Source organism: Lithobates pipiens, unplaced genomic scaffold, assembly GCF_037356315.1.
Source record: "Lithobates pipiens isolate NorthernLeopardFrog02 unplaced genomic scaffold, aLitPip1_a1.2 Scaffold_55, whole genome shotgun sequence".
Lineage (NCBI taxonomy): Eukaryota > Metazoa > Chordata > Amphibia > Anura > Ranidae > Lithobates > Lithobates pipiens.
In genome coordinates, this window is record NW_027507877.1 from 1,827,862 (window position 1) to 1,853,134 (window position 25,273).

The window sequence follows — 25,273 nt, forward strand, 5'->3', positions numbered from 1 at the left end:
TCTTTCTCTTTATGTCATCCCAGACAGACTTCATGATGGTGAGATCAGGGCTCCGTAGGGGCCAAACCATCACTTCCAGGACTCCTTGTTCTTCTTTACACTGAATATAGTCATTAATGACATCGGCTGTATATTTAAGATGGTTGTCTTGCTGCAGAATAAATTAGGTGCCAGTCACACACCTCCCTGATGGTATAGCATGATGGAGAAGTGCAGCATCTGGCTGCATTTATCAGAATTGAGGACACCATTGATCCTGACCAAATATCCAACTCCATTTGCAACCCCAAACTTGCATTGAACCTCCCCCATGCTTCGCAGTTAGCTGCAGGCACTCATTATTGTAGGGCTCTCCAGTTCTTCCCCCAACAAACTGCCTCCTGCTACAGCCAAATATTTCTCATTGTGATTCATCAGTCCAGGGCACCCGCTGTCACTTTTCTGCACCCCAGTTCCTATGTTTTCCTGGACAGTTGAGTCACTTAGCCGTGTTTTCCATGTCGGAGGTTTGGCTTTTTGGCTGCAATTCATCCATGAAGACCACTTCTGCCCAGACTTCTATGGACAGTAGATGGGGGGTACCTGGGTCCCACTGGTTTCCACCAGTTCTGTGCTGATGGCAGTGCTGGACATCCTTCGACATGGAAGAGAAGTAAGCATGATGTGCCTTTTAATCTGCTGCGTTATGTCTCCTTGGCTGATCACTGCGTCTACACTCCTCAATGGTGTCCTCAATGATGAGATACAGACAGATATTTATCCATCATGCCATAACATCAAGGAGGTCCTTCCCAGTTCGCATAGGTATACAACATGGTCTTTTCTCCCTTTTTTCTTTTTTTTTTACAGTCTATTTCTTTATTATTTGGTTATTACGTTTTATCTTTTATTTTATTTAAATTTTTTTTTATTTTTACCTGTTCCTTCCTCTCCCTTTTTATTTATTGTATTCTGGTTAATTTGTTTTTGAGTGTTTTTTTTTTTCTCTTTTTTTTTTGATTTCGTACTCACCCATTTTCTCACCTTATCATATTTATTGCACCTCAACCTATGGCCACCTTTTGTTCATATATCACTATTAATATATCACTATTTTAACACATGCTCATATACTATTTTATATGTTTGTACACTCATTCTATTTTTTTTATTTTCTTACATAGGTCCCCTTAGGGTTTTTTTTTTATATATATATATTTTTTTTTTTTTCACTCTACATTTACTGCACTCACCTGCTTGTGGCGGTTGCAATCATGCCTACAGTCTACCGCATTGCCTGGACGTTTCGCCTTGCCGTTCTTCGGCGATCCCTGATGCCACCCAGATGGTGCGTTGATGCAGATGTAAGTTGGAACGCACAGCCCTTTTTTTCTAAATTTCATACAAAAACATTTTCAAATATGGACCAATACCTATTTTTAGTTTATTTTTTTTTTGTCTTATTATTTCTCTATTTTTTACTATTTTTCATTTTTTTTAGATTTATTCCATGGTACTTGCTCCTGATGAGCGGCTACAGCGCCGTGAAACGCGTCGAGCCTTGAATTTTAATCATCCCTTTTTTATTGTAATCATGGAATATTACGCTTCTACATAATTAGAATTTTATCCGTAGCTACACATTTTTATTTTGGCCATTTGGTTATTTCATCTATCTACTAAGGTCCTTTGATTATTTCTACCTCTAATTACTACATTACTGTATTATATACATGTACTACTTGCTATTTATTTTTTTCTGCATCAATGTACACTTATTTATTGGACTGTGATTTATTCTGTATTCTACATATGTTTGATCTGCGGTTCATTGTGTAGAGGCTTGATGCCCCAAGTGTTTTTTCGAGGCTTGATTGTTAACAATGTATGAACTGTAAAACATAAATAAATTTAATTTTCCCAGTCACTTGACTTATCCATTTACTGCCATGTGCTTCACTCAAAGTCCCATCTCTCTCTCTCCCCTCCACTTAGAAACTATTGATAGGGATGGAGGCTGGCGTCCCTTTGACGCTGGCCTCATTTAACCCTTTCATGACTAAGCCTATTTTTGGCATTTGGTGTTTACAAGTTAAAATCCATATTTTTTGCTCGAAAATTACTTGGAACCCCCAAACATTATATATATTTTTTTTAGCAGAGACTCTAGACTATAAAACGGCGATTGTTGCAATATTTTATGTCACACGGTATTTGCGCAGCTGTGTTTTAAACGCAACTTTTTGGGAAAAGGGACACTTGAATCATGAATTAAAAAAATAAAAAAACAGTAAAATTAGCCCAATTTTTTTGCATAATGTGAAAGATAATGTTACGCCGAGTAAATAGATACCAAACATGTCACACTTGATAATCGCACGCACTCGTGGATTGACGACAAAGTACGGTACCTAAAAATCTCAATAGGCGACGCTTTAAATTTTTTTTACGGTTACCAGGTTAGCGTTACAGAGGAGGTCTAGTGCTAGAATTATTGCTCTCGCTCTGACGATCGCGGCGATACCTCACATGTGTGATTTGAACACCGTTTACATACGCGGGCGCGACTTCCGTATGCGTTTTCTTTGCTTCGCAAGCTTTAAAATGACTAAATTGTTTAAAAAAAAAAAATGATCACTTTTATTGCTGTCACAAGGAATGTAAACATCCCTTGTGACAGTAATAGGTGGTGACAGGTACTCTTTATGGATGGATTGGGGGTCTAAAAGACCCCCCACCCCTCCTTTACACTTCAACGTATTCAGATCGCCGAAAACGGTGATTCTGAATACTGTATATATTTTTTTAAAACCGGCGCCATTGGCAGCCAAGTAAACGGGAAGTGACGTCATGACGTCGCTTCTGTGTTTACTATGAGGAGACTGGAACGAAGCCGATTGCGGCCTTGTTCCAGTTCCTCCCCAGCGGCCGGAGGCAGCGGAACGTGAAACAGCGGCAGGAGGTGGCGGGAAGGGGGGATGTCCCCTCCCGCTCCTCCGGCATAACAGCCGAGCGGCTTTTAGCCACTTCGGTTCTTATGGCTGGAAAGCCAATTGCCTGCTGAAGAAAACGGTACCGCACGGTATACCCCCCGGAAGCTGAGTACGCAGATCTGCGTACGCTCGGCGGGAAGGGGTTAAAGTCCCAAAATGCACTTTTCTTTTTTTTTCTTAACATCAAGGAGGTGTGTGATTGGCACCTAATTTATTCTGCAGCAGGGCAACCACCCCAAACAGACAGCTTTTGTGAATGTAATGCCGTGTACACACGACCGGACTTTTCGAGGGACTAGGTCCGACGGACTTTTCGAGGGACTAGGTCCGACGGACTTTTCGAGGGACTAGGTCCGACGGACTTTTCGAGGGACTAGGTCCGACGGACTTTTCGAGGGACTAGGTCCGACGGACTTTTCGAGGGAATAGGTCCGACGGACTTTCCGAATGAACAGACTTGGCCACACACGATCACACCAAAGTCCGACGGATTGGAACGTGATGACGTACGACCGGACTAGAATAAGGAAGTTCATAGCCAGTAGCCAATAGCTGCCCTCGCGTCGGTTTTTGTCCGTCGGACTAGCACACACACGAGCGGATTTCTCGGTAGGAACTAGGTCCGGCGGAGTTCTGGTGTAAAAATTTAAAACGTGTTCTATTTCTAAAGTCCGGCAGATTTTTGGCAAGCAAAGGTCCGATGGAGCCCACACACGATCGAATTGTCCGACGGACTCGTTCCGTCGGACCTTTGCTGTCAGAAAGTCCGGTCGTGTGTACGCGGCATTAAGAAAAACAAACAGTCCTGAAAGCGACGGTTTGCCCCCCCCCCCCCCCCCTCAGAGTTCTGCCGTCAACTTCATGGAGTCTGTCTAGGATGATATGAAGTGACAGAAGGACTGGAGGCGGCCGACATCCACAGAAGATCCGTGCTTAGTTCTCCAAGATGTACATAGAAACAACCTACCTGACGAGTTCCTTCAAAAACTGTGTGCAAGTCTACCTAGAAGAATTGATGCTGGTTTGAAGGCAAAGTGTGCCTTAAAGCTGGCATAGAGATTTTAGTTGTTTGTTTTTACTATTATTATTATTATTATTATTAATAATAATTGCTGCATTAATTAGTTAGGGTTGGCTGTGTGGTTTGTCAAGCTGGGAATCCCTTCTTGTACGGGAGATTTAACCAGTAAATTTTGAACACCTACCATGAGAGACTGACCAAACCCAATCAGCGGGTGCACTGCCCCACAATCCTGCAGAGAAAAAAAAAAGACTGAGTTAGTGCTGAATATAATGAGGATTGCAGTTATGAATTGAAAATTAATGTATAGTATTTTTTAACCACTTGCCCACTGGGCACTTAAATCCCCCTTCCTAACCAGGCCAATTTTCAGCTTTCATTCCTTTCACACTTTTAATGACAATTACTCAGTCATGCAACACTGTACCCTAGGGTTGCACCGATACCACTTTTTTTCAAGTACTCGCCGATACCGATTGCCGATACTTTTTTTTTTTTTAATGTTATGTGACAGTAGCACTGATGAGCACCCAGAGTTGGCACTGGTAGGCGGCACTGGTAGGCGGCACTGGTAGGCGGCACTGGTAGGCGGCACTGATATGCTAGCCCTGATAAGTGGCATTTATGAGCACTGATAGGTGGTACTTGTGGGCACTGATATGCTGGCTCTGATCGGTGGCATTTATGGGCACTGATAGGTGGCACTTATGGGGAATACTAGGTGCAACTGATGGGCAGGCAGTGGCAATGAAATGATGAGAAAGACAATCCATGGCAGTCAAAGATTAAACTTTCGAGTATACAAGTTCAGCGACGCCTATCTTGGTACACCCTGCACTTGGCCTCAGTAAGCAAGCAGTTAGAAGGCAGCAGCGGACATCTTCTTACACCCAGCTCATATAGTTAACGCCGTGTGACTGCTAGCTTACTGAGGCCGAGTGCACGGTGTGCCAGGATGGGCATTGCGCTGTTCAATCTCTGACAAAGACCGGTGCTGTCACTTCTGTTAACTAATGTGAAGGCCTGGGTCACCGATTCTGATGGCTGCGAGTGCGACCCACACCCCTGCCTCCGGACAGCTTACCTTTTTGCTGCCGCCAGCCCAGGACTCGCTCTCCACTGCCAGGACTCACTTTCTGCTCCACCCACTGACTTCCGGGAGCCGCCTCTTCATACAAAAAATATCGGGTCAGGCATCGGGAGCATTTGCCTAAATACAAGTACTCAGAGTACTTGAGAGTCTTGTTTTTTCTGGCACCCAGAAAGGAAGACTGAGTGCCTTGTCATGACCTCTTGCCCTTAAAAGGGAGGAGTTTGCCTAAAATCTCTGGAGCTTGACTGTCAGAAGCAAGATGCATAATTTCTTGTTCAACAGACCCTCCTGTCCTGAGGAAGCAAGCCAGACTTTCCTCCTGTTACTCGGGAAATTGCTTTATCTGGCCTTCCTCTGAAGAGGAATTTTCCATCAAACAGAATCTTGCACCAATTTTGTTTTGGATGCACGATCAGCAGTCCATGGCTTCAGCCATAGGGCCCTTTTTGCCATGACTGAGTGAATCATTGAGTTGGCTGAACAGCGGACCGTATCAATAGCTGCTTCCCCCACAAAATCTACTGCCCACTTATGCTCCTTCAGAGCCTTCACTATATCATCCTTGGGGGCATCCTGGCTTAGGGCTGCCTCAATGTTCTCTGTCCATGACCTAATGGCATTGGAAATGGACATCAATGCAATGGCAGGTCTGCAGGCTGCTCCTGCGGCTAGATTGCCTCATCAAATGGTTGGACCAAGGAAAAAACTGAAAGCCGATGGTTCAGTTTCCTCCGACTCTCAAGAAGGATCCTCAGGGGAAGAGTGTCTGGTTGTGCTTCCTGAAGTAGGTATCAGGTTACTCCCCGATGAAGAACCCGGAGTGTCGGGGTCTAGGCCTTGAGCCTGAACAGCCTGAGAAGTTACATGAGCAGATCTATCACCTGCCGGCTTTCTAGCTCTCGATTGGCTGCTTAGTCCCTGAAACTGTCCTTACAGACCAATTTATCAGAGAGTGGTACAGCGCCACATGCCCAACACTTCTTGTTTAACCCTCTATATGGGGGTGAGGGAGAGTGATGAAGTCTTCTAGACCCAGATCTCCTGGAAGACTTATGACATGAAGAACGTGGCTCTCGCTCAGAGCTGTCACCATTATCATAGCGTCTTGAAGACTTTCTGGACCGCTTGGCAGGAACAGGGATGCAACAAACAGGGTTTGTTTAAAAGTGGCGCGCTTTTTTTTTTTTTTTTTTTTTTTTTAATACTCACGTATAGGTGGTCCCATACCTATTGGATACAAGAGGATCTTGACTGTGAGACAAATGGCTCATCGTGAAATGGGCAGGAGGATCAGCAGTAAAAATAGGAAAAGAAACAGAATAGAACCCAAAAGAGAACAAAAATCAAACAAATCACATACCAGCAAAGTAATTAAAAGCTAGAAAAAAATGTCTGAGCTGCAGGGCACACACTGGCTAAGGCGAGCAGAGCTGAGCTCCAAAATGAGCCAATATTTAAAGAAAGAGAGGGTGGGAATCGCCTAATCAATTAATCAATCGCAACCAACCCTCTCTTAGCAATCTAGGGAAAAAGGGAGACATTTTTCCCTCAACAAAGATGGCGGCCGAGGCATTACCGTCACGTGCACCTGTGCGCATGCATGGGCAGTAGCGTTTACCAGATGATCCCATGGACAACAGCGGGCCGCCGTGTATCCCGGGCGGCGCAGGCGCACAGAGACCCAGAACACACCGTGATCGTACAGGAGAGACGCCACCGTACTCCCTCTCTCCCCACCGCTCGTACTGTGAGTGGGGAGAGAAAATAAACTAAGAACACGGTAGGAACCCTAATCTAAGGCCGCGTACACACGCGGGGACTGTTCGCTCAACTTTGTACGCTGAACAGTGTTTCAGCGGACAGTCCGCTCGTGTGTGGGCTTCAGCGGACAGTTTCAGCGGACAGTCTGCTGAACCAAGTTTTTCGGAATTTCCGAAAAACTGTCCGCTGAAACTTTGTTTCAGCGGACAGTCCCCTCGTGTGTAGGCTTGTTCGTCAAACTAAGTTGCGCACATGCTCAGAAAGGATTTTCACGGCGAAGGTTGCATTGCAGTGTATTGGACGTCGAATTTCTCGTCCCGTCGTACGTGCTGTATACGTCATCGCGCTAGGTTTCAGCGGACTGTTCGTTCGTCGTGTGTAGGCAAGTCTGTTCATGCTAATTTTGAGCGGACTGTTTCGGAAACTGTTTGACAAACAAAGTTGAGCGAACAGTCCCCGCGTGTGTACGCGGCCTAAGGCACAATAAAGCTTTTAATAAAAAGAGGATACAATGCCCGGGTCGAGCATGCGCGAACCGGGAACAGCTTGCTCACCTGATTATGGCTTGCATGTGGATTTTCTGAACACAAGTGGATTTTTTGAACTAAGTGGAGAGTTAATAACCAGGAGTTGTGCTTTGACTGCTTCTGCTTGACTGCTTCTGCTTGCAAGTGTTGTTTTTGGGGGTGTTTTATTTTCTCCCCTCCTTTATTTGATACATTTGCTAGCAGTTTTTAAAAGACCTTTTTTTCTGACACTTTTTAAACAGCATTTTTTTTTTTCCCTCTTTCTTCCTGCCAAAATAGGGGAGGGGTTAATTGTTCACAGGTGTATAAAGGTAGTTATACAAACTCCCCCTTGAGCTTGCTCCCTGATTGTGGCTTGCATGTGGATTTTCTGAACACAAGTGGATTTTTTGAACTAAGTGGAGAGTTAATAACCAGGAGTTGAAAAGAGGAGTTAAGACAGGAGTCTCTAACCTCCATCCTCCCCTCCATTTTAAAGATCCCACTGCAAGGGGCAACCAGACAGCTTTGCAGAAACATCAGGCTGACAGCAAGCCAGATTCACCGGAACCAGAGTGTTTAAAGGGGACAACCGCAGCCAGGTAAGCTCGCACCTCCACTCCCCCCCCCCCCCCCCAGTGATTGTTCCAGGGACTCCGTCCGACCGCCTACGGGGGTCAGGAAGGAATTTTTGCCCCACTGGTGCATTTGGCTGCTACTGTCAGGGGGTTTTTCGCCTTCCTCTGGAACAACCATAGGTTAGCATACCCCTACCTCCGGCCTCCTTTCCATTTTTTACGCTATCCTAGGACAACTATTCCAGATCACAGCCAGACTTCTTTTCTAAGCGGAGACCTCAACCTTAAGTAAAGGCAGCTGGAACAGCCAGCAACCGAATACAGCCAGCAACCGAATACAACAACTCCTTCCGCATCCATATAGGCATCCCCTGATCAACTTGCGCGCTAATAGCCTCAAGCACGGCGGCAAGTCTGATACCTAGCCCCACCTCAGGATCAATACCCTGATCAGGATCATCATCTTAGGCCCATAGTACCATCAACAGCATCCACAAACCATGTGCTACTTCAAATACTCAGCTGAAGTTCTGCACAGACTAAGGAACATCAACACCACATTGCCATCTTCCATACAAAAAATACTTCAAAGAGAACAACTATTAAAAACCGGACGACAACCAGCTCCCAACCACAGGAAGACATCTACTCGACCACTACAATTAGATTGCGCCTTGATTAACGCCAGGTCTGCAGTCAAACATAGACTGGAAGTACACGACTTCATCATCGAGAACAATGTAGACTGCCTCTTCATCACCGAAAGCTGGTTAACCTCTGACTGCAACACCATCCTCACCGAATTGGTGCCGGAAAACTACAGGATCATAACCGAACACCGGATAGGGAAAAAAGGAGGAGGCCTAGCAGTGATCTTTAAAGGTCACCTTGATCTCACTAAACCATCAGCTCAGAACCCAGTGTCTTTTATGGAAACCCTGACGCTACATTTTCAACCAACACCCCATGACACCACTCATATTCTACTGTGCTACAGACCACCGGGACCAAAGTCCAATCTTCTTTCACCCCTCACGGAATCCTTTGCAATGCACACCCTAAAATTCAAAAATTTCCTGGCACTCAGAGATTTCAACCTTTGGGCAAACGAGCCTAAAGACCCCATCGCGACTGCCTGCATCAATCAACTAGAAGAACTGGGTCTACAGCATCTGATAAAGACTCCCACGCATGGGTCAGGACACACCCTGGACCTCATTTTCAAACAGAACATCGACGTCAACATACTCGACAACATAACTCTGCCATGGACGGATCACCACGCCATCAAATTCAAAATCGCTACCAACATCACCAACGCAAAACGGAAACCTGTAACAACGCACTGGACCAGATCGCATAAAAAACTGTACTCCGAAGCCTTCAAAACCACTCTGTCCAAAAAAATATCTACAATAACCTTAAACCACTCTACGGAGGAAACACTCAACTCCCTGAACAGGGCATTACTGCAATCAGCAGACTTGGTAGCACCAAAACGCAGGGCTCTCATCAGGAAGAAAAATGCTGGATGGTTTAATAGCTCCCTCTCCGTACTAAAGCAAGAACGCAGAAGAGCGGAAAGAACATGGAGAAGAAATCCCACCAAGGAAAACCTATTTAACTACAAAGGTCTGACAGAGAATTATCGGAAAGCAATCTTCAAAGCCAAAAAGGACCACTTCTCATATACAATCTCAACGGCCGCAAACCAACCACGGGAACTGTTTAAACTGGTTAATCAATCAATGAATCCGGTGTGCCTAGAACCCCCAGAAAGCGAATCCCAGGATTACTGTGACAAACTGTCGGATTTTTTCATTGATAAAGTCAAAACCATCAGGGAAACAATTTGTCAGAAGAAAACATCCAACCTCAGCCAGCAAAAACATAAAGAGGATGTCCGCACCAACATATCGCAACCGCCAAAATTTTCACTATCCCCAATTACCGTAGACACCGCAAAAAACATCATTAATAAACTGCGTGACAGTACCTCACCTATTGACATCATCCCCACAAAACTACTGAAAGAATGCTCCGACATCGTGGCTCCAACCATAACCCACCTCATAAACCGATCATTCCACGAAGGGATTGTTCCCAGCATCCTTAAACAAGGCATTGTCAAACCTCTACTCAAGAAACCAAACCTGGACCCTCAGGATCCAAACAACCATAGGCCGATTACAAGCCTCAACACCATTTCTAAGATCATGGAGAAAGCTGTAGTACATCAGCTACAACTTCACCTGGATACTCACAAACTCCTGGACCCGCTGCAATCAGGCTTCCGCCCGGGTCATGGAACAGAAACAGCTCTCCTCAAGATTTGGGATGACGCCCTCGAAGCAGCAGATGACGGAGAGCCGTGTCTCCTCGTACTGCTAGACCTAAGTGCAGCGTTTGATACAGTAGATCACAATACTCTACTCGTCCGCCTCACAGAAGTAGCCGGAGTCCAAGACATAGATCTCCATTGGTTTGCGTCCTTCCTAGGAAATCGGTCACAGACAGTGAAACTAGGAAAATTCCTCTCCGAAACTCGGGCAGTCACCTGCGGAGTCCCTCAAGGCTCTCCGTTGTCACCCGTTATCTTCAACATTTACATTCGCCCACTCCTTCAAATCATCAGATGCTCAGATCTCTGCTTCCACTCTTACGCTGACGACACACAACTTTATTTCCGGATCAATGGAAAAAAAGATCACCAACAACAACTTGAAAACTGCCTCAAATCAATAGAGGACTGGATGACCACCAACTCCCTCCAGCTGAACCAATCAAAGACAGAGCTTCTTATCTTACACCCAAATCATAAGCCCGCAACCAAAACCTCCTGGTCTCCACCAACCGTCTTTGGGCAGACTATCTCCCCAAAGACCAAAGCGAAGAGTCTCGGGGTTATTTTAGACGCACAAATGTCAATGGATGCGCAAATAGGATCTGTAGTCAGTCGATCTCACCATCTGCTGTGCATGCTTCGCAGACTCATCCCTTTTATCCCAAAGAATGACAAAGCAGTGGTAGTTGGAACAATCATTAATTCAGGACTGGACTACGCAAACTCGCTTTACATAGGATTACCACAATATCAACTTGCGCGATTACAACTGATCCAAAACACGGCGGCAAGGCTGATAACAGGAAAAAAAACCCTGGGAATCCATTTCTCCTTCACTGAGGAGCTTACATTGGCTAACCGTAAAAAATCGGATCACGTTCAAGACCCTTTGCCTCACCCACAAATGCGTGCATAGAGAAGCTCCGCAATACCTAATGGAGAAAATAAATCATTACACACCAAACCGCAGTCTTCGATCAGCCAACAAAAACCTCCTCCTCGTGCCCAAAGCCCGGTATAAATCCAAGGGTGATCGGAGATTCGCTGTCCAAGGGCCTCTGCTATGGAATGCTCTACCAATCAACATCCGCCTGGAAGAAAATCACCTGGCTTTTAGGAAAAAACTCAAGACCTTCCTCTTTTAGCAGATGATCAAAGCTCGCCACAGCGCCTAGAGGCGATTCAGTTCGCATTGCGCGCTATATAAGTATTTCATTCATTCATTCATTCAACAAAACATCTTAAAGGGGACAAGTTTTACATTCTTATGTAAATGCAGCAGCTATTACTTTTTTTGCCTTCACATCACTATGAAAACTATTTAAAAACTGAACTCACCTATACACCTTTTATGTTAAAGAATAAAAGAGAGAAACTCGAACCTGACCAAGGAACCGAAAAAGCTGATCCTCCAATCACCAATCATTTGTTTGTGTTTGAAACACCAGCAGACTGTGTTCCTATGAGGAAACTCTGCAAGACCCCAAAAAATCCACAGAAGGGGTTCCCAGTCTTATCAGCGCTAATAGCGGCCAAAGAACTGGGACTGCGCACGGGAGAGGCTGAACCCGGCGGACGCTGCCGACTGCAGAGGTATGGATGTATTGCTACTCTTCACCAGTTCCAGAGGTATGAGGAAAAAAGGAGAATGTTGGGGGAGAGGCTATGCCCTTTAATTTATGATATTTACTAGTCCTGAAGGCGGAGTGGAGGCGGAGCTCTATCACATGTATGCTGCCATGAAGGCACCAGGAAAGGACTTTGCTCTCTTTGGAAACTGCAGCTTGGCATTGCATGTTATTGAGCTTATGATCTACCAAAACCCCCAGATCCTTCTCCACTATGGATCCCCCAGTTGTACTCCCTCTATCATGTATGATGCATATTCTTAGCCCCCAAGTGCATAACTTTACACTTGTCAATATTAAACCTCATCTGCCACATAGTCGCCCAATTAGACAGAGCATTGAGATCAGCTTGTAAATTGGAGACATCCTGTAAGGATGTTATTTTACTGCATAGCTTGGTGTCATCTGCAAAGACAGAAATCCCAGACCCTATATCATTTATAAAGATACTATAGCAATGAAATGTAGTGCCGGCTCCTGAAGAAAAGTCATTTAACTTTTTCTGGAACTGCAGTTTGGTTCTGGGTTTAATTACTCTAAGTTTTGACCTAAGTACCAGTCTGTCTGGACTGCATGGTGTTCTGCCTGACCATAAGTGGCGCTGTCATCCCTGGCAGGGTCCAGAACGCAGTTTAGTTGGGCGCATTAAGGGTTTACTTTCTCTCGGAACCAGCCCAGTGGGAGTGTCACTCTTGCTGTGCATTCTGTAGAAGGTACTTAAGGGGCTGACGTCACGTGCTTCGGGATTCTGGTCCAGAAGTGCTTTCTGGCTGATGGTCCTGGTCCTCCTGACCAGCTCCCAGGACTCTCATGGCCTGGGGTGTGGATCCACCCGACTTCAGGTCTCGGGGCTGGTTAGCCCGAGGCAAAGAAACTGAAAGAAGGATTCGGAGGTGGTCCGGTGCCGTCTCGGTTTGTGGAGAAGCCCAGCAACTGTGAAGGTATCCAAGGGAGGACTCTTCGGGAGTCCACGCAAAGATTGGCTTCTCAATGAGAGCCTGGACAAGTTGAAGGACCCCAAGTGAATCTGATCTCGTGTGGTATCGCTGGACTGGCTGCAAGATACTGTTACCATACAAGGGTTCTCCAAGTGTTTTACGAACTTTCAGTTTTACTCAAGTGTTCTACAGCAAGTCTGCGGCAGAGATTTGGCCTGATTGAAACACCCTGTTGGCTGCTAGGCCTGGCCAGAGAAGGACTATCCGATAAGGGTGAGGATCCAGATGTGAGTGGCTATCCTCTGGATTTCCTAATGTGAGAGACTTTTCCTAATTGAATTAGCACTAAGAGAACCTGGACTTTCCTACCTAAACCCTCTAACCCTACGTTGAGAGACTGTTTGTTAACTATGTTTGCAAATAAAAATTCCTTTAAGCGGATCTGGCGTCAGTCTCTACAGTTCTTGGGCCATCAACCTCGGGAAACCCCTAGACCAGTGATGGCGAACCTTGGCACTCCAGATGTTTTGGAACTACATTTCCCATGATGCTCATGCACTCTGCGGTGTAGTGGAGCAGCATGGGAAATGTAGTTACAAAACATCTGGGGTGCCAAGGTTTGCCATCACTGCCCTAGACACACACGAGGTGAAGAAGGTAACGGTAAGCTCAATTAAATCAGCCGCTCCTTCAGGGGTCAGTGCTACAGAAATTATTCTGATTTGGTGCTATAATAAATTGTACAGGTAGGGTGTTTTGCCTTCGTTAGTTAAATAACCATTTCTGATTTGGCTCACCTTGAAGATAAATCAAGTCATGTTCAGGCTGCTTCTCCAATACCCGTCCTCCTTGAAACCTACATCCCAGAAGTTCAGTCTTTATATAGCTTTCGTAAGCAGGAAATCCGGACTTGTGTGGAGTGAACTCAAACCAAGCTTCTGAAATGAGAAGATTTTCCTCCAGTTATTGTCCATCCAGAGATGTCACCTCTACACACCGAAGAGTCACCTCTATTCCCTCTTCATTGCAAGCAATGTCCTTCCAAGCTTCACCAAGGACAAGAAAAAAAAAACAGCAACTGTAAAGCATGTAGTAGAAGAATACTGAACTTTTTGTTTTCGGGAAAAATTCATCTTATTTTTTTAATGGTTGGTGGGGTCAAATTGACGTTCATTTTTGACTGCAGTGGTGAGAACATTGGAAAGAGCGAGATAGGAAATTTCTATTGAATGAACAAACAATTTTATTTTCCTGCCCAGGACAATTTTCAGCTTTCAGCGCTGTCACGCTTTGAATGACAATTGCGCGGTCATACAACACTGTACCCAAACTAAATTTTTATTATTTTGTTCACACAAATAGAGCTTTCTTTTGGTGGTATTTAACCACTTGCTTACCGGGCACTTAAACCCCCCCCCCCCCCCCCTCCTATCCAGACCAATTTTCAGATTTCAGGGCTGTCGCACTTTGAATGACAATTGCGCGGTCATACAACACTGTACCCAAATTAAATTTTTATAATTTTTTCCCCCAAATAGAGCTTTCTTTTGGTGGTATTTAATCACCTGTACATTTTAATTTATTTTTTTTAAATGTAAGAAGACCGAATAAATTTTTTTTATTTTTGTTTTAAAATTTTATAACGGGTAATTTTTGTCTGTCATTGATGTACGCTGATGAGGCAGCACTGATGGGCACTGATGGGTGACAATGATGGTCACTGATGGGTGGCAGTGATGGGCACTGATGGGTTACACTGATAGGCAGCACTTCTAGGTGGTACTGATTGACACCACTGGTGGGCATTGATAGGTGACACTTGTGGGCACTGTTAGCCCCTGTACACACGGTCGGACATTTCGACAACCAAATCCGTTGGATTTTGTCCGTCGGATTTTGTCCGAAACTGTTGCATACACACGGTCGGACTAAGTTGTTGAAAAATCCGATCGTTCAGAACGTGATGACATAATTTCGTTACGATGGGACTACGTTCAGGCTAGTAGCCAATAGCTTTGATGTAGGAATTTGATCTGAGCATGCGTGGCACTTTGTCCGATCAAAATTCTCTACACATGATCGGAGTATGTCCGATCGGACCAGTTGGTTGGAAAATATTTCCAACAAGTTGGAAAATTGGGTCCGACGGATATTCCGACGGAAACATTCCGATGCATACCACACACAGTCGGGTTATCCGACAACACGGTCCGATAGGACACATTCCGACGGATTCTCCAACCGTGTGTACAAGGCTTTAGACTCTATAAATGGGGCATAATTGCCTCTTCCTTTTCGGGACCAATGTCCCTTTTAAGATAAGCCAGTGATCAGCTTTTTTTTTTTCTCCTCCGCTGTCAGCATCAAGAGAAAAAAAAGGACCACCGAGCTTTTGTTTTGATCATGTGATCAATTGGCTGACCAGGACCGGCCCCTTACTCGGATCAGTTATCACCTGAGTTCCATTGACTCGGTGATCACAGCGCACTCCGCGTGCGCCCTGTAGGGAGCGTGCACAGGGGAAGCCATCATACGACGGCCTCCCGGGAATTCACATCCGTGCTGTGGCCGTCATTCAGTCATAGCACGGATGTCAGGTGGTTAATCACCTCTGCATTTTTTTTTTTTTTTATAAATGAAAAAAGACTGAAAAGTTTGAAAAAAATAAAATGAATGCAAATTAATTGTTCTTCATAAATTTAGGCCAACGTGTATTCTGCTCCATTTCTTTGGTGAAAATAAGCCAAATCAGTGTCTACTATTTAGTCTGTAGGAAAATTATAGAGTCCACAAACTTTGGGATATATATCTGAAAATTGATCAATCCTGTTCATGATGCCCTAAAATTCCAGGATGACACAAATATCCCCCAAATTACCCCATTTTGGAAAGTAGACAGTCCAAGACATTTTGTTAACCACTTCCCATCGGGTCACTGCATATATATATCCGGGTAGGTGCTTCCTCCTTCTGAGGGGACGTTCAGGAGCGTCCCTCAGAAGGAGGGGGATCACACGTGATTACGATGCGCTCATGTCACTCGGACACGGCACATCTCCGATCGGCAGGAGGGCTCTATGATTGGCCGTCGTGATCACACGACTGTTATGTCCAATCACAGCCTTCATGTGATGTAAATAGAGTCAGTTGCTAGGCGATCGTCTCTCCTCTCCTCACACGGAAGTTGTCAGTGAGGAGAGGAGAGCGGATTGCTGTACTTGGCCGGTGATCAGTGAGTATGAGCTGTTTTTTTTACAGCTTTTTACACACTGATCACCAGCCTAGTGTCCCAACACACAATGTAAACTCACAAAGTCCAAAGAAAAAACAAAAATTTGTCTGATGGAGCGTACACATGGTTGGATTGTCCGATCAAACAGGTCCGTCGGACATTTGTTGTCAAAAAGTCTGATCGTGTGTATGGGCCTTTATACAGTGTATATCTATTGCTATATGCTATATTATATATTGTGCTATTTTTTTTATATTTTTGATTATTGACTTTGTTTACTTTTGGAATTTAAACCCATAGCGCTGAGGTGGGAGGAAGTTGGGAACGGTGGAGCGAGGCTTTTTTTTTTTTCCTTTGTTGATATATTTTTTACTATTTTTTTTATTTTTTTTTGTCTCATTCACACTGTGTTTTTTAACTTAAAATGTATCCATTTTCATTACTTTTCGATGACTTTTCGAGGAATGAGGAATGATTGTAATGCTTGATAGGTGTTCACCTGTGAGGTTTGGTTATAACAGTATCCATCCACATCTGCATTAAATTAATTTAATTAAATTCATGAATTACTCAATCACATGAGTGTAACTAGAAAGAGAGTATTTACTCGATTTCCTGGTTTGTAATCATGAGCTATGAATAAGCACTACCGCTAGTGCGAAACGTCGGCTCTTTTGTTCCGCTGTGATTTCTATCTTTGATTTTTGATGTGAATTTTTCTTGATAAAAGGCGGCTATTTTTCAAGAGTGCGGCTGTTCGCAATCTGTTCCTTTTTATTGCTACTAGCAATTGGCAGCACCTACAACTTCCGAACTGAGAGAAAGGTTTATTATCTGTTTGTCTACCGGGAGTGGTGATATCTTCCTTTTTCCCAAGAAAGTGGTTAAAGGTTAAAGAGCTTTACAAGGAAAACACAAGAAATACACAGGATATCATAACATAATGGAAAAATTAAGTGAAAGCTTGTCTTAACCGCTAGAGATCCGAATGACGGCTACAGCGCGGACCTGCTTTGCCAGGAGGGCGTCTATTGATGTCGTCCCGTGCACAAGCGGCCTGCGTGCCCCCTGAGGGGCGCACGTGGCACGCTCTGTGATCAACGAGTCTATGAGACTTGACTGATCACAGATCGGAGTAAGGTGTCGATCCCAACCCCTTACCACATGATCAGCTGTCAGCCAATGAGTACCAGTATCTCCCGAGCACCACTGCCTACATTCATAGACCGAGAGAATGGCTCAGCCCCCCCCCCCGCTCCCACATCAAATGATTTGACTGACAACAATGAAAGCCAATGGTTTCTGATGCCTCAGCAAAGCCTGTGAGAGCAGGGAGTGCCGCTACAGATGAGCCGAACACCCCCCCCCCCCCCCCCCCGGTTCGGTTTGCATCCAGAACATGCGAACAGGCAAAAACGTTGTTCAAACACCGCTAAAGTCTATGGGACACGAACATGAAAAATCAAAAGTGCTAATTTCAAAGGCTTATATGCAAGTTAAAGTGTTTGGGGACCCGGGTCCTGCCCCAGAGGACATGGATCAATGCTAAAAAAAAGTTTTATGAACGGCAGTTTTTTTCGAGAGCTTAAAGTGAAACAATAAAAGTGAAATATTCCTTTAAATTTCATACCTGGGGGGTGTCTATAATATGCCTGTAAAGGGGCGCATGTTTCCTGTGTTTACAACAGTCCGAGAGCAAAATGACATTTCTAAAGGAAAAAAAGTCATTTAAAAGTACTATCGCTAGAGCCAGCTATAATGAATTGTCGGTCCGGCAATACACATTAAAACTTCATTGATAAGAACCGCATGGAATTTTCCCACGGGGGAACCCCGAACCACAATTTCCCTATGGCTTTCCCATGTTGTCAGAGGAGGACAGGGTCACCCCCCCACCTTCCCTTTGACAACATGGGGAAAGCCATAGGGAAGTCCTCGTTCGTCAGAGGGGGGCGGGGTCACTGGGTGGCACCGCCCTCCGTTATATAAGAACTGTCACCTGATCGTGCAGAGGACGAAGCAGAGAAGCCGGAGGAAGATGCCGGAAGACAAGACCGGAGGAAGAAGTGGAGGAAGAAGATGGAAGAAGAAGAATACTGAAGGAAGACCAGAAGAAAGAAGATGGAAGAAGAAGCAAGGAAAGAAAAATAAATTAATAAAGGACTTGTCTCAAACCGTCTCTTGTCTTTTTAACATTTTTGTCACTTTTTTGTGAAATGGTAGGGGTAACAATTCACAAAGAGGGGGGGGCAGGATCTGGGGGTCCTCTTGTTAAAGGAGGCTTCCAGATTCTGATAAGCCCCCCGCCCGCAGACCCCCCACAACCACCTGGCCACCTGGTGAGGGTTGTGGGGATGAGGCCCTTCTCTCCATCAACATGGGTCAAGGTGCTTTGGGGGGGCAGCTACCCTAAAGCACCCTCCCAATGTTGAGGGTATGTGGCCTGGTAGGGTTCGGGGGGGTGCTCTCTCATCCCCCCCCTCTTTTCCTGCGGCCTGCCAGGTTGCGTGCTTGGATAAGGGTCTGGTATGGATTTTTGGGGGGACCCCCACGCCATTTTTTTTACATTTTGGTGCGGGGTTCCCCTTAACCACTTCAGCCCCGGAACAATTTACCCCCTTCCTGACCAGAGCCCTTTTTGTGATTCGGCACTGCGTCACTTTAACTGATAATTGCGCGGTCAGGCGACGTGGCTCCCAAAAAAAATTGATGTCTTTTTTTTCCCCCCACAATTAGAGCTTTCTTTTGGTGGTATTTGATCACCTCTGCGGTTTTTATTTTTTTGCGTTTATAAACAAAAAAGAGTGACAATTTTGAAAAAGACAAGTTTTTTTTTACATTTTTCTATAATAAATATCGCCAAAAATGTATAAAAAAGCATTTTTTTTCCTCAGTTTAGGCCGATACGTATTCTTCTACATATTTTTGGTAAAAAAAACTCAGTAAGCGATTATTGATGGGTTTGCGCAAAAGTTATAGCGTTTACAAAATAAGGGATAGTTTTATGGCATTTTTATAGATTTTTATTACTAGTAATGGCAGCGATCACCGATTTTTTTATCGTGACTGCGACATCATGGCGGACACATCGGACATTTTTGACACATTTTTGGGACCATCGTCATTTATACAGCAACCAGTGCTATACAAATGCACTGATTAGCGTGTAAATGATAATGGCAGTGAAGGAGTTAACCACTGGGTTTACCCTTTAAAGTCCACATTTTTCAATGAGTTAGCGTGGAGCAGAACGTCAAAGCGTTAAGTGTGCCCTGGGGAGTGTTTCTAACTGTGGGGGGGGAGCATGGCTGTGTATGACACGCCACTGATCTCTGCTCCGATCACAGGGAGCAGAGATCAGTGCCACGGTCACTAAGCAGAATGGGGAGATGCTTGTTTACATTAGCATCTCCCCATTCTTCCTCCCCATGGGGAGATCTGGGTATCCCTGTGGCGATCAAATCCGACTCGCGGAGCTTGGCGCGGGCGTGCATGCGTGCCGTCGGGTGCACATGCACGCCCGCTGGCTGCCCCTTAAAGGGCAACGTATAGGTACGTGATTCGGCCTATACGAGCCCTTCTGCCGTATATCAGAGTGAGGCAGTCAGTAAGCGGTTAAAATCAGGTCTGGTATGAATTTTGAGGGGGACCCCCATGCCTTTTTTTTTTTTTTTTTTAAATCTTGGTTTGGGGTTCCCCTGTGGGGAAATTCCCATGCCATTTTTATCAATAAACTTTTATGTGTATTGCTGGACCGACAATTCATTATAGCCGGCGCTAGTACATTTAAATGACTTTTATTCCTTTAGAAATGTCATTTTGCTGTGGTATTGTTCTAAACACGGGAAACATGCACCCCTTTACAGACATACTATAGACCCCCCCAGGTATGAAATTTAAAGGAATATTACACTTTTATTGTTTTACTTTAATCATTATTAAAATCACTGCTCCCGAAAAAACTGCAATTTTTAAAACTTTTTTGCATTGATACATGTCCCCTGGGGCAGGACCCGGGTCCCCAGACACTTTTTATTACTTTTTATGACAATACCATACATATAAGCCATTAAAATTAGCACATTTGATTTCTCCCATAGGCTTTTAAAGGGTGTTCCGCGGCTTTCAAATTTGCCGCAAACGCCCCAAATTGTTCGCTATTTGGCGAACGGGCAAACGGCCAATGTTCAAGATGAACTCATGTTCGACCCGAACATAAAGCTCATCCCTAATGGGCACAGTGCTGGATCGAGTGGGGGCTGAGGTAATTAAATGTTGGTGAAGGGGACGATACTGTTACCTAAACATTTTTTACCTTAAAGCGGACCTCCACCCTGAAGTGGAAGTTCCGCTCATCTGATCCCTCCCCCCCCTCCGGTGCCAGAATCGGCACCTTTTAGGGGGGAGGGGGGTGCAGATACCTGGATAATCCAGGTATCTGCACCCACTTCCGAGACAAGATCGCCGAGGACCGCCGCAGATGCCCCGCCCCCCATTGTGTTCTGGGAAACACACAGTTCCCAGGACACAGCGGGGACCAGTAGAGATGCACAGCGCGACTCGCGCATGCACAGTAGAGAACCGGACAGTGAAGCCGCAATGCTTCACTTCCCGATTCCCTAACAGAGGATGAAGAACGAACATTACGGGCCATTCGCGCCAAATTTGAGCGGCGGGTCACAGCCCATAATGCACTGCATCATCGCAGTGGTTTTCTGGCTGATGATTGGCCAAGCATGCACTATGACCGCAAACAGAGCCATAATTGGCCAAAGGCAGGGTGCCTTTGGCCAGTTATAGCTCCTGGGATTAAGTACATGCTCCATACTATATAAGGCAGAGAGAGAGAGAGAGAGAGATTTTCATTTAAATAGATTGAGCAGACAGTTGATTCAGTTAGCACTGACTTTGTATGGGTGTGACCCAGACTTTGTATGGGTGTGTATGTGTATGTGTATATGTGTATATGTGTGTGTGTGTGTGTGTGTGTGTGTGTATGTATGTATATATATATATATATATATATATATATATATATATATATATATAATATAGTTTAGCTGTATCTCACTGCAGACCCTCTTCCTGTTGTTCTGTTCCTAATATACTACAGGCAGGCAGTTCATTCAGTTAGCTGCAGTATATTCAGTATAGAGCATCCAGTTTAGCTAGATCTCACTGCAGACCCTTCCTGTTGTTCTGTTCCTAATATACCACAGATAGGGATGAGCCGAACACCCCCCGGTTCGGTTAGCACCAGAACCTGCGAATGGACCGAAAGTTTGTGCAAACTTTAGAACCCCGTTAAATCTATGGGTCTCGAACGTTTGAAATCAAAAGTGCTAATTTTAAAGGCTAATATGCAAGATATTGTCCTAAAAAAGGGTTTGGGGACCCGGCTCCTGCCCCAGGGGACATGTATCAATGAAAAAAAAAAAAAGTCTTAAAAACTGCAATTTTTTTGGGAGCAGTGATTTTAATGATGCTTAAAGTGAATAAAAAGTGAAATATTCCTTTAAATATCGTGCCGGGGGGTGTCTATAGTATGCCTGTAGAGTGGTGCATGTTTCCCGTGTTTAGAACACTCTCTGCACAAAATGAAATTTCTAACGGAATAAAAGTCATTTAAAACTGCTTGCGGCTTTAATGTAATGTCTGGTCCCAGCAATATGGATGAAAATCAGTGAGACAAACGGAAAGGGTACCCCCCCCCCCCCAGCCCATTATCAGACCATTTGGGTCTTATATGGATATTAAGGGGAACCCCATAACCAAATTAAAAAAAGGAAAAGCGTGGGGCCCCCAGGCCCTATATACTCAGAACAGCAGTATACAGGCGGCGCAAACAAGACAGGGACTGTGTAGGTTTGTTGTTAAGTAGAATCTGTTTATAATTTTGAACTGGTACATTTTTAAAGTGTAGCTCCAGTCAAAAAATCTATTTTTAAGCTTTTTGGAAAACATAGGGAAGGGTTATCACCCCTGTATAATTTGTTTTGCTGTCTGTGCACCTTTTCAAAAGATTTCACCTCACTTTCTGTCCCAATGACAAATGTTTTTGGAAAATTTGGTGTTTTTAGTGAAACAAGGATTGGGATAAAGCATCAGTGGAGAGGAGACACGTTTTTTCCCATATTCACTCTTACAGGAGAGAATTCCCCTTCCTAGGGGTAGATTTCATCTCACTTCCTGTTGTCTCCTTCCGTTTGCAAGTAGGAGTCGTTTGTAAGTTGGATGTTTGAAAGTAGGGGTCTGCCCTATATGCTCTGCAGAAATTTGGGCCTTAGGTGTTGATGTTGCCACAACACTGTAAGACCTCACAGTTACTCTTGGTGGGCGGAGGAATGGGCCCTGCTTTGAAATATTTGATCAAGAATTGTAATTACATGCCCCTGTTAAACAGGGGCTGAAAAATTGGGCCTTAGGCACTGGTGCTGGTGCTACAACACTGCAACCCCTCACAGATATTGTAGTCAAGTGTAGCAAGGAATCCTCCTGCAAAATATTACATCAAAAATTGTAATTACACGCCCCTGTTAAACAGAGGCTGAAAAATTGGGCCTTAGCCACTGGTGGCGGCGCTCAGAACCAAAAATATTCTTACAAGCTATCAGCATGATCATTGAGGAGGAAGAGGATAGGCAGTCAGCATAACAGGATAGTCACTCAGCATCAACATAGGCAGTCTTGAAGGGATGTGACATAAAAAATAAAATAAAAATATTTGGTTAAATCAGCTTCAGGTGCTTGGTAGCTAGTGGTGATCCAAGACTGATTCATTTTTATGACGGTCAGTCGATCAACTGATTCGGTGGACAGGCGCACACTGTGATAGGCTACAAAGCCTCCAGCAGCACTGAATGTGCGTTCCGAAAGAACGCTGGATGCAGGACAGGCCAGTAGCTCAATTGCATACTGTGCAAGCTCTGGCCAGTGATCCATCCTCAAGACCCAGTAACCCAGTGGATTTTTGGTGGGAAAGGTGTGCAAGTCTGATCTTGCCCCTAGGTATTCCTGCACCATGTAAATCAGATGCTGGCAATGGTTGCTGGAACCGATCATACCTTGAAGCTGCGGACTAAAAAATTGTCTGAACGCATCGGTCAGATGGCCACCTTCTCCACTGCTCCTTCTGTAACTGACCGAAGCCTCAGCAACACAATGCTCTGGACCAGGAATTTGTAACCTCTCAGTCTCTGGGAACACGTTGCACAGACCTTTCTGCAAGACCTCCCAAAGATGTTTCATCCTCTTCTCCCACTATGATGGCAAGATAAGGTCTGCAACCTTACCCTTGTAACATGGATCAAGGAGAGTTGCCAGCCAGTAATGGTCCCTCTCCTTGATCCGAAGAATACGAGGATCCTTCCGCAGGCTTTGCAGGATCAGGGAGGCCATGCAGCATAGGTTAGCTGAGGCATTTGGTCCGGAGTCCTCTGGGTCACTAAGGACGACATGATCCACAGCCACCTCCTCCCAGCCACGTACAAGTCCATGGGTTTCTTGGAATTGTAAATGATCCCTTAAAGACTGCTGCCAATGCTGAGTGCTAGGCTCCACCTCCATGCTGACACAGTCCTCTTCTTCCTCCTCCTCGGCATGCCAACAGGAACACTGTCTGGATAAAGGGGGCCTTGGGAGGTAAGGAAGTCCTCCTCTTCCTGCCTCTGTTCTGGCTCAAGTGCCCCGTCCATTATTCCACACAGCGTATGCTCCAAGAGGTGGACAAGAGGGACAATGTCACTGATGCATGCACTGTCACTGCTCACCATCCTCGTGGCCTCCTCAAATGGTGACAGGACAGTGCATGCATCCCTGATCATGGCCCACTGGCATGGGGGAAAAAACAAGCTCCCCTGACCCTGTCCTGGTGCCATAGTCGCTAAATTAGGTTAAATTCCTTTTGGAGGTCAGCCAGTTGAGCACTGGCATTATATGACCGGTGGAAATGCACGCAGACTTTCCTGGCCTGCCTCAGGACATCCTGTAAGCCCAGATACCTGCCCAAGAATTGCTGCACCACTAAGTTAAGCCAAACAGAGAACATAGGTGAAGTGTCCCTGTCGGAGGGCGGAGAGGAGGTTGGTGACATTGTCTCAAATCACCATTCCTGGCTTAAGCTGGTGTGACATCAACCACCTCTCAGCCTGCCCCTGCAGAGCTGACAGAATCTCTGCCCCAGTGTGGCTCCTGTCCCCCAAGCACACCAGCTCAAGCACCGCATGGCATCTTTTTGCCTGCGTACTTGCGTAGCCCCTTGAACGCCTACAGAGCACCGCTGGTTCCAAGGGCAAAGCACAGGATGAGGCCATGGAGGAAGAAGAAGAGGAGGGGGTGGAGGAGAGAGGTGTGTCAGAGTCACCAGTAGTAGCATTTTAGAGGTGTGGAACAACCTTCAACACTACTGCACCTTGTCCTGCATCCTTCCCAGCTGTCAGCAGAATCACCCAATGCACCGTCAAAGATAGGCAGCATCCATGTCTATGCCTGCTGGACCAGGAGTCAGCATTTATATGCACCTTACCACTGACTGCCCTGTCCAGCGGGGCCAGACACTGCCTTCCACATGCCGGTATGGAACGCCGGAATCACCTTCCGTGAGAAAAAGTGGTGTTTGGGAACCTGGAAGGGGGCAGAATCTACCAGTTGAAAAGGCAGCAGTTGAAGTGCTAGCAATTTAGCCAAGCTAGCATTCAACTGCTGGGCATGTGGATGGCTGGGAGTGAACTTCTTTCGGTGGTGCAGCAGCTGGGGCAGGGAAATTTGCCTGGTACAATCTGACGTTGGTGTACCGATAGCAGATTACCCACAAGTACTTGGCTATGACACATCTAATTCTACACCTTCATTCCTCTCAGTGAAGGTATAGTGGGGTTGGAGATGCCAGTTGATGAGGAGCAAGGAGAAGTCTGCTTTGTTCTTTGGTGTGGGTCTTTTAGGTACGCTTGCCAACGAACTGCATGGCAGGTCAAGCTTGTGGTGCCCAAGCGGCTGATGTTTTGGCCACACGAGATACTCTTGAGACATATGTTGCAAATAGCAGCAGTGCGATCTGATGCAATCATCTCAAAGGCCCACACCAAAGAACTTTTGGAATAACGCACAGAGACAGCAGCACCCTGCACATGCGGAGCTCTGCGGTGCTGCCCTAAAGCTGGCCCCTGGAGGGCATCCTGCCTCATTGGAGATGTGCCTCCTCC

At 45.4% G+C, this 25,273-nt stretch overlaps 1 protein-coding gene across 1 annotated transcript in view; it reads right to left on the reverse strand.

Moving 5' to 3' along the window:
• The window catches only part of LOC143957710 (cytosolic phospholipase A2 gamma-like), a 136,713-nt gene that overhangs the window by 80,556 nt on the left and 30,884 nt on the right, over positions 1–25,273 (reverse strand). The window contains exons 7-8 of the mRNA XM_077467405.1: positions 13,639–13,779; positions 4,178–4,225 (exon numbers count right to left, since the gene is read on the reverse strand). Of these exons, the coding sequence (XP_077323531.1) occupies positions 4,178–4,225; positions 13,639–13,779 (189 nt within the window). The remainder of the gene's footprint in view (positions 1–4,177; positions 4,226–13,638; positions 13,780–25,273) is intronic.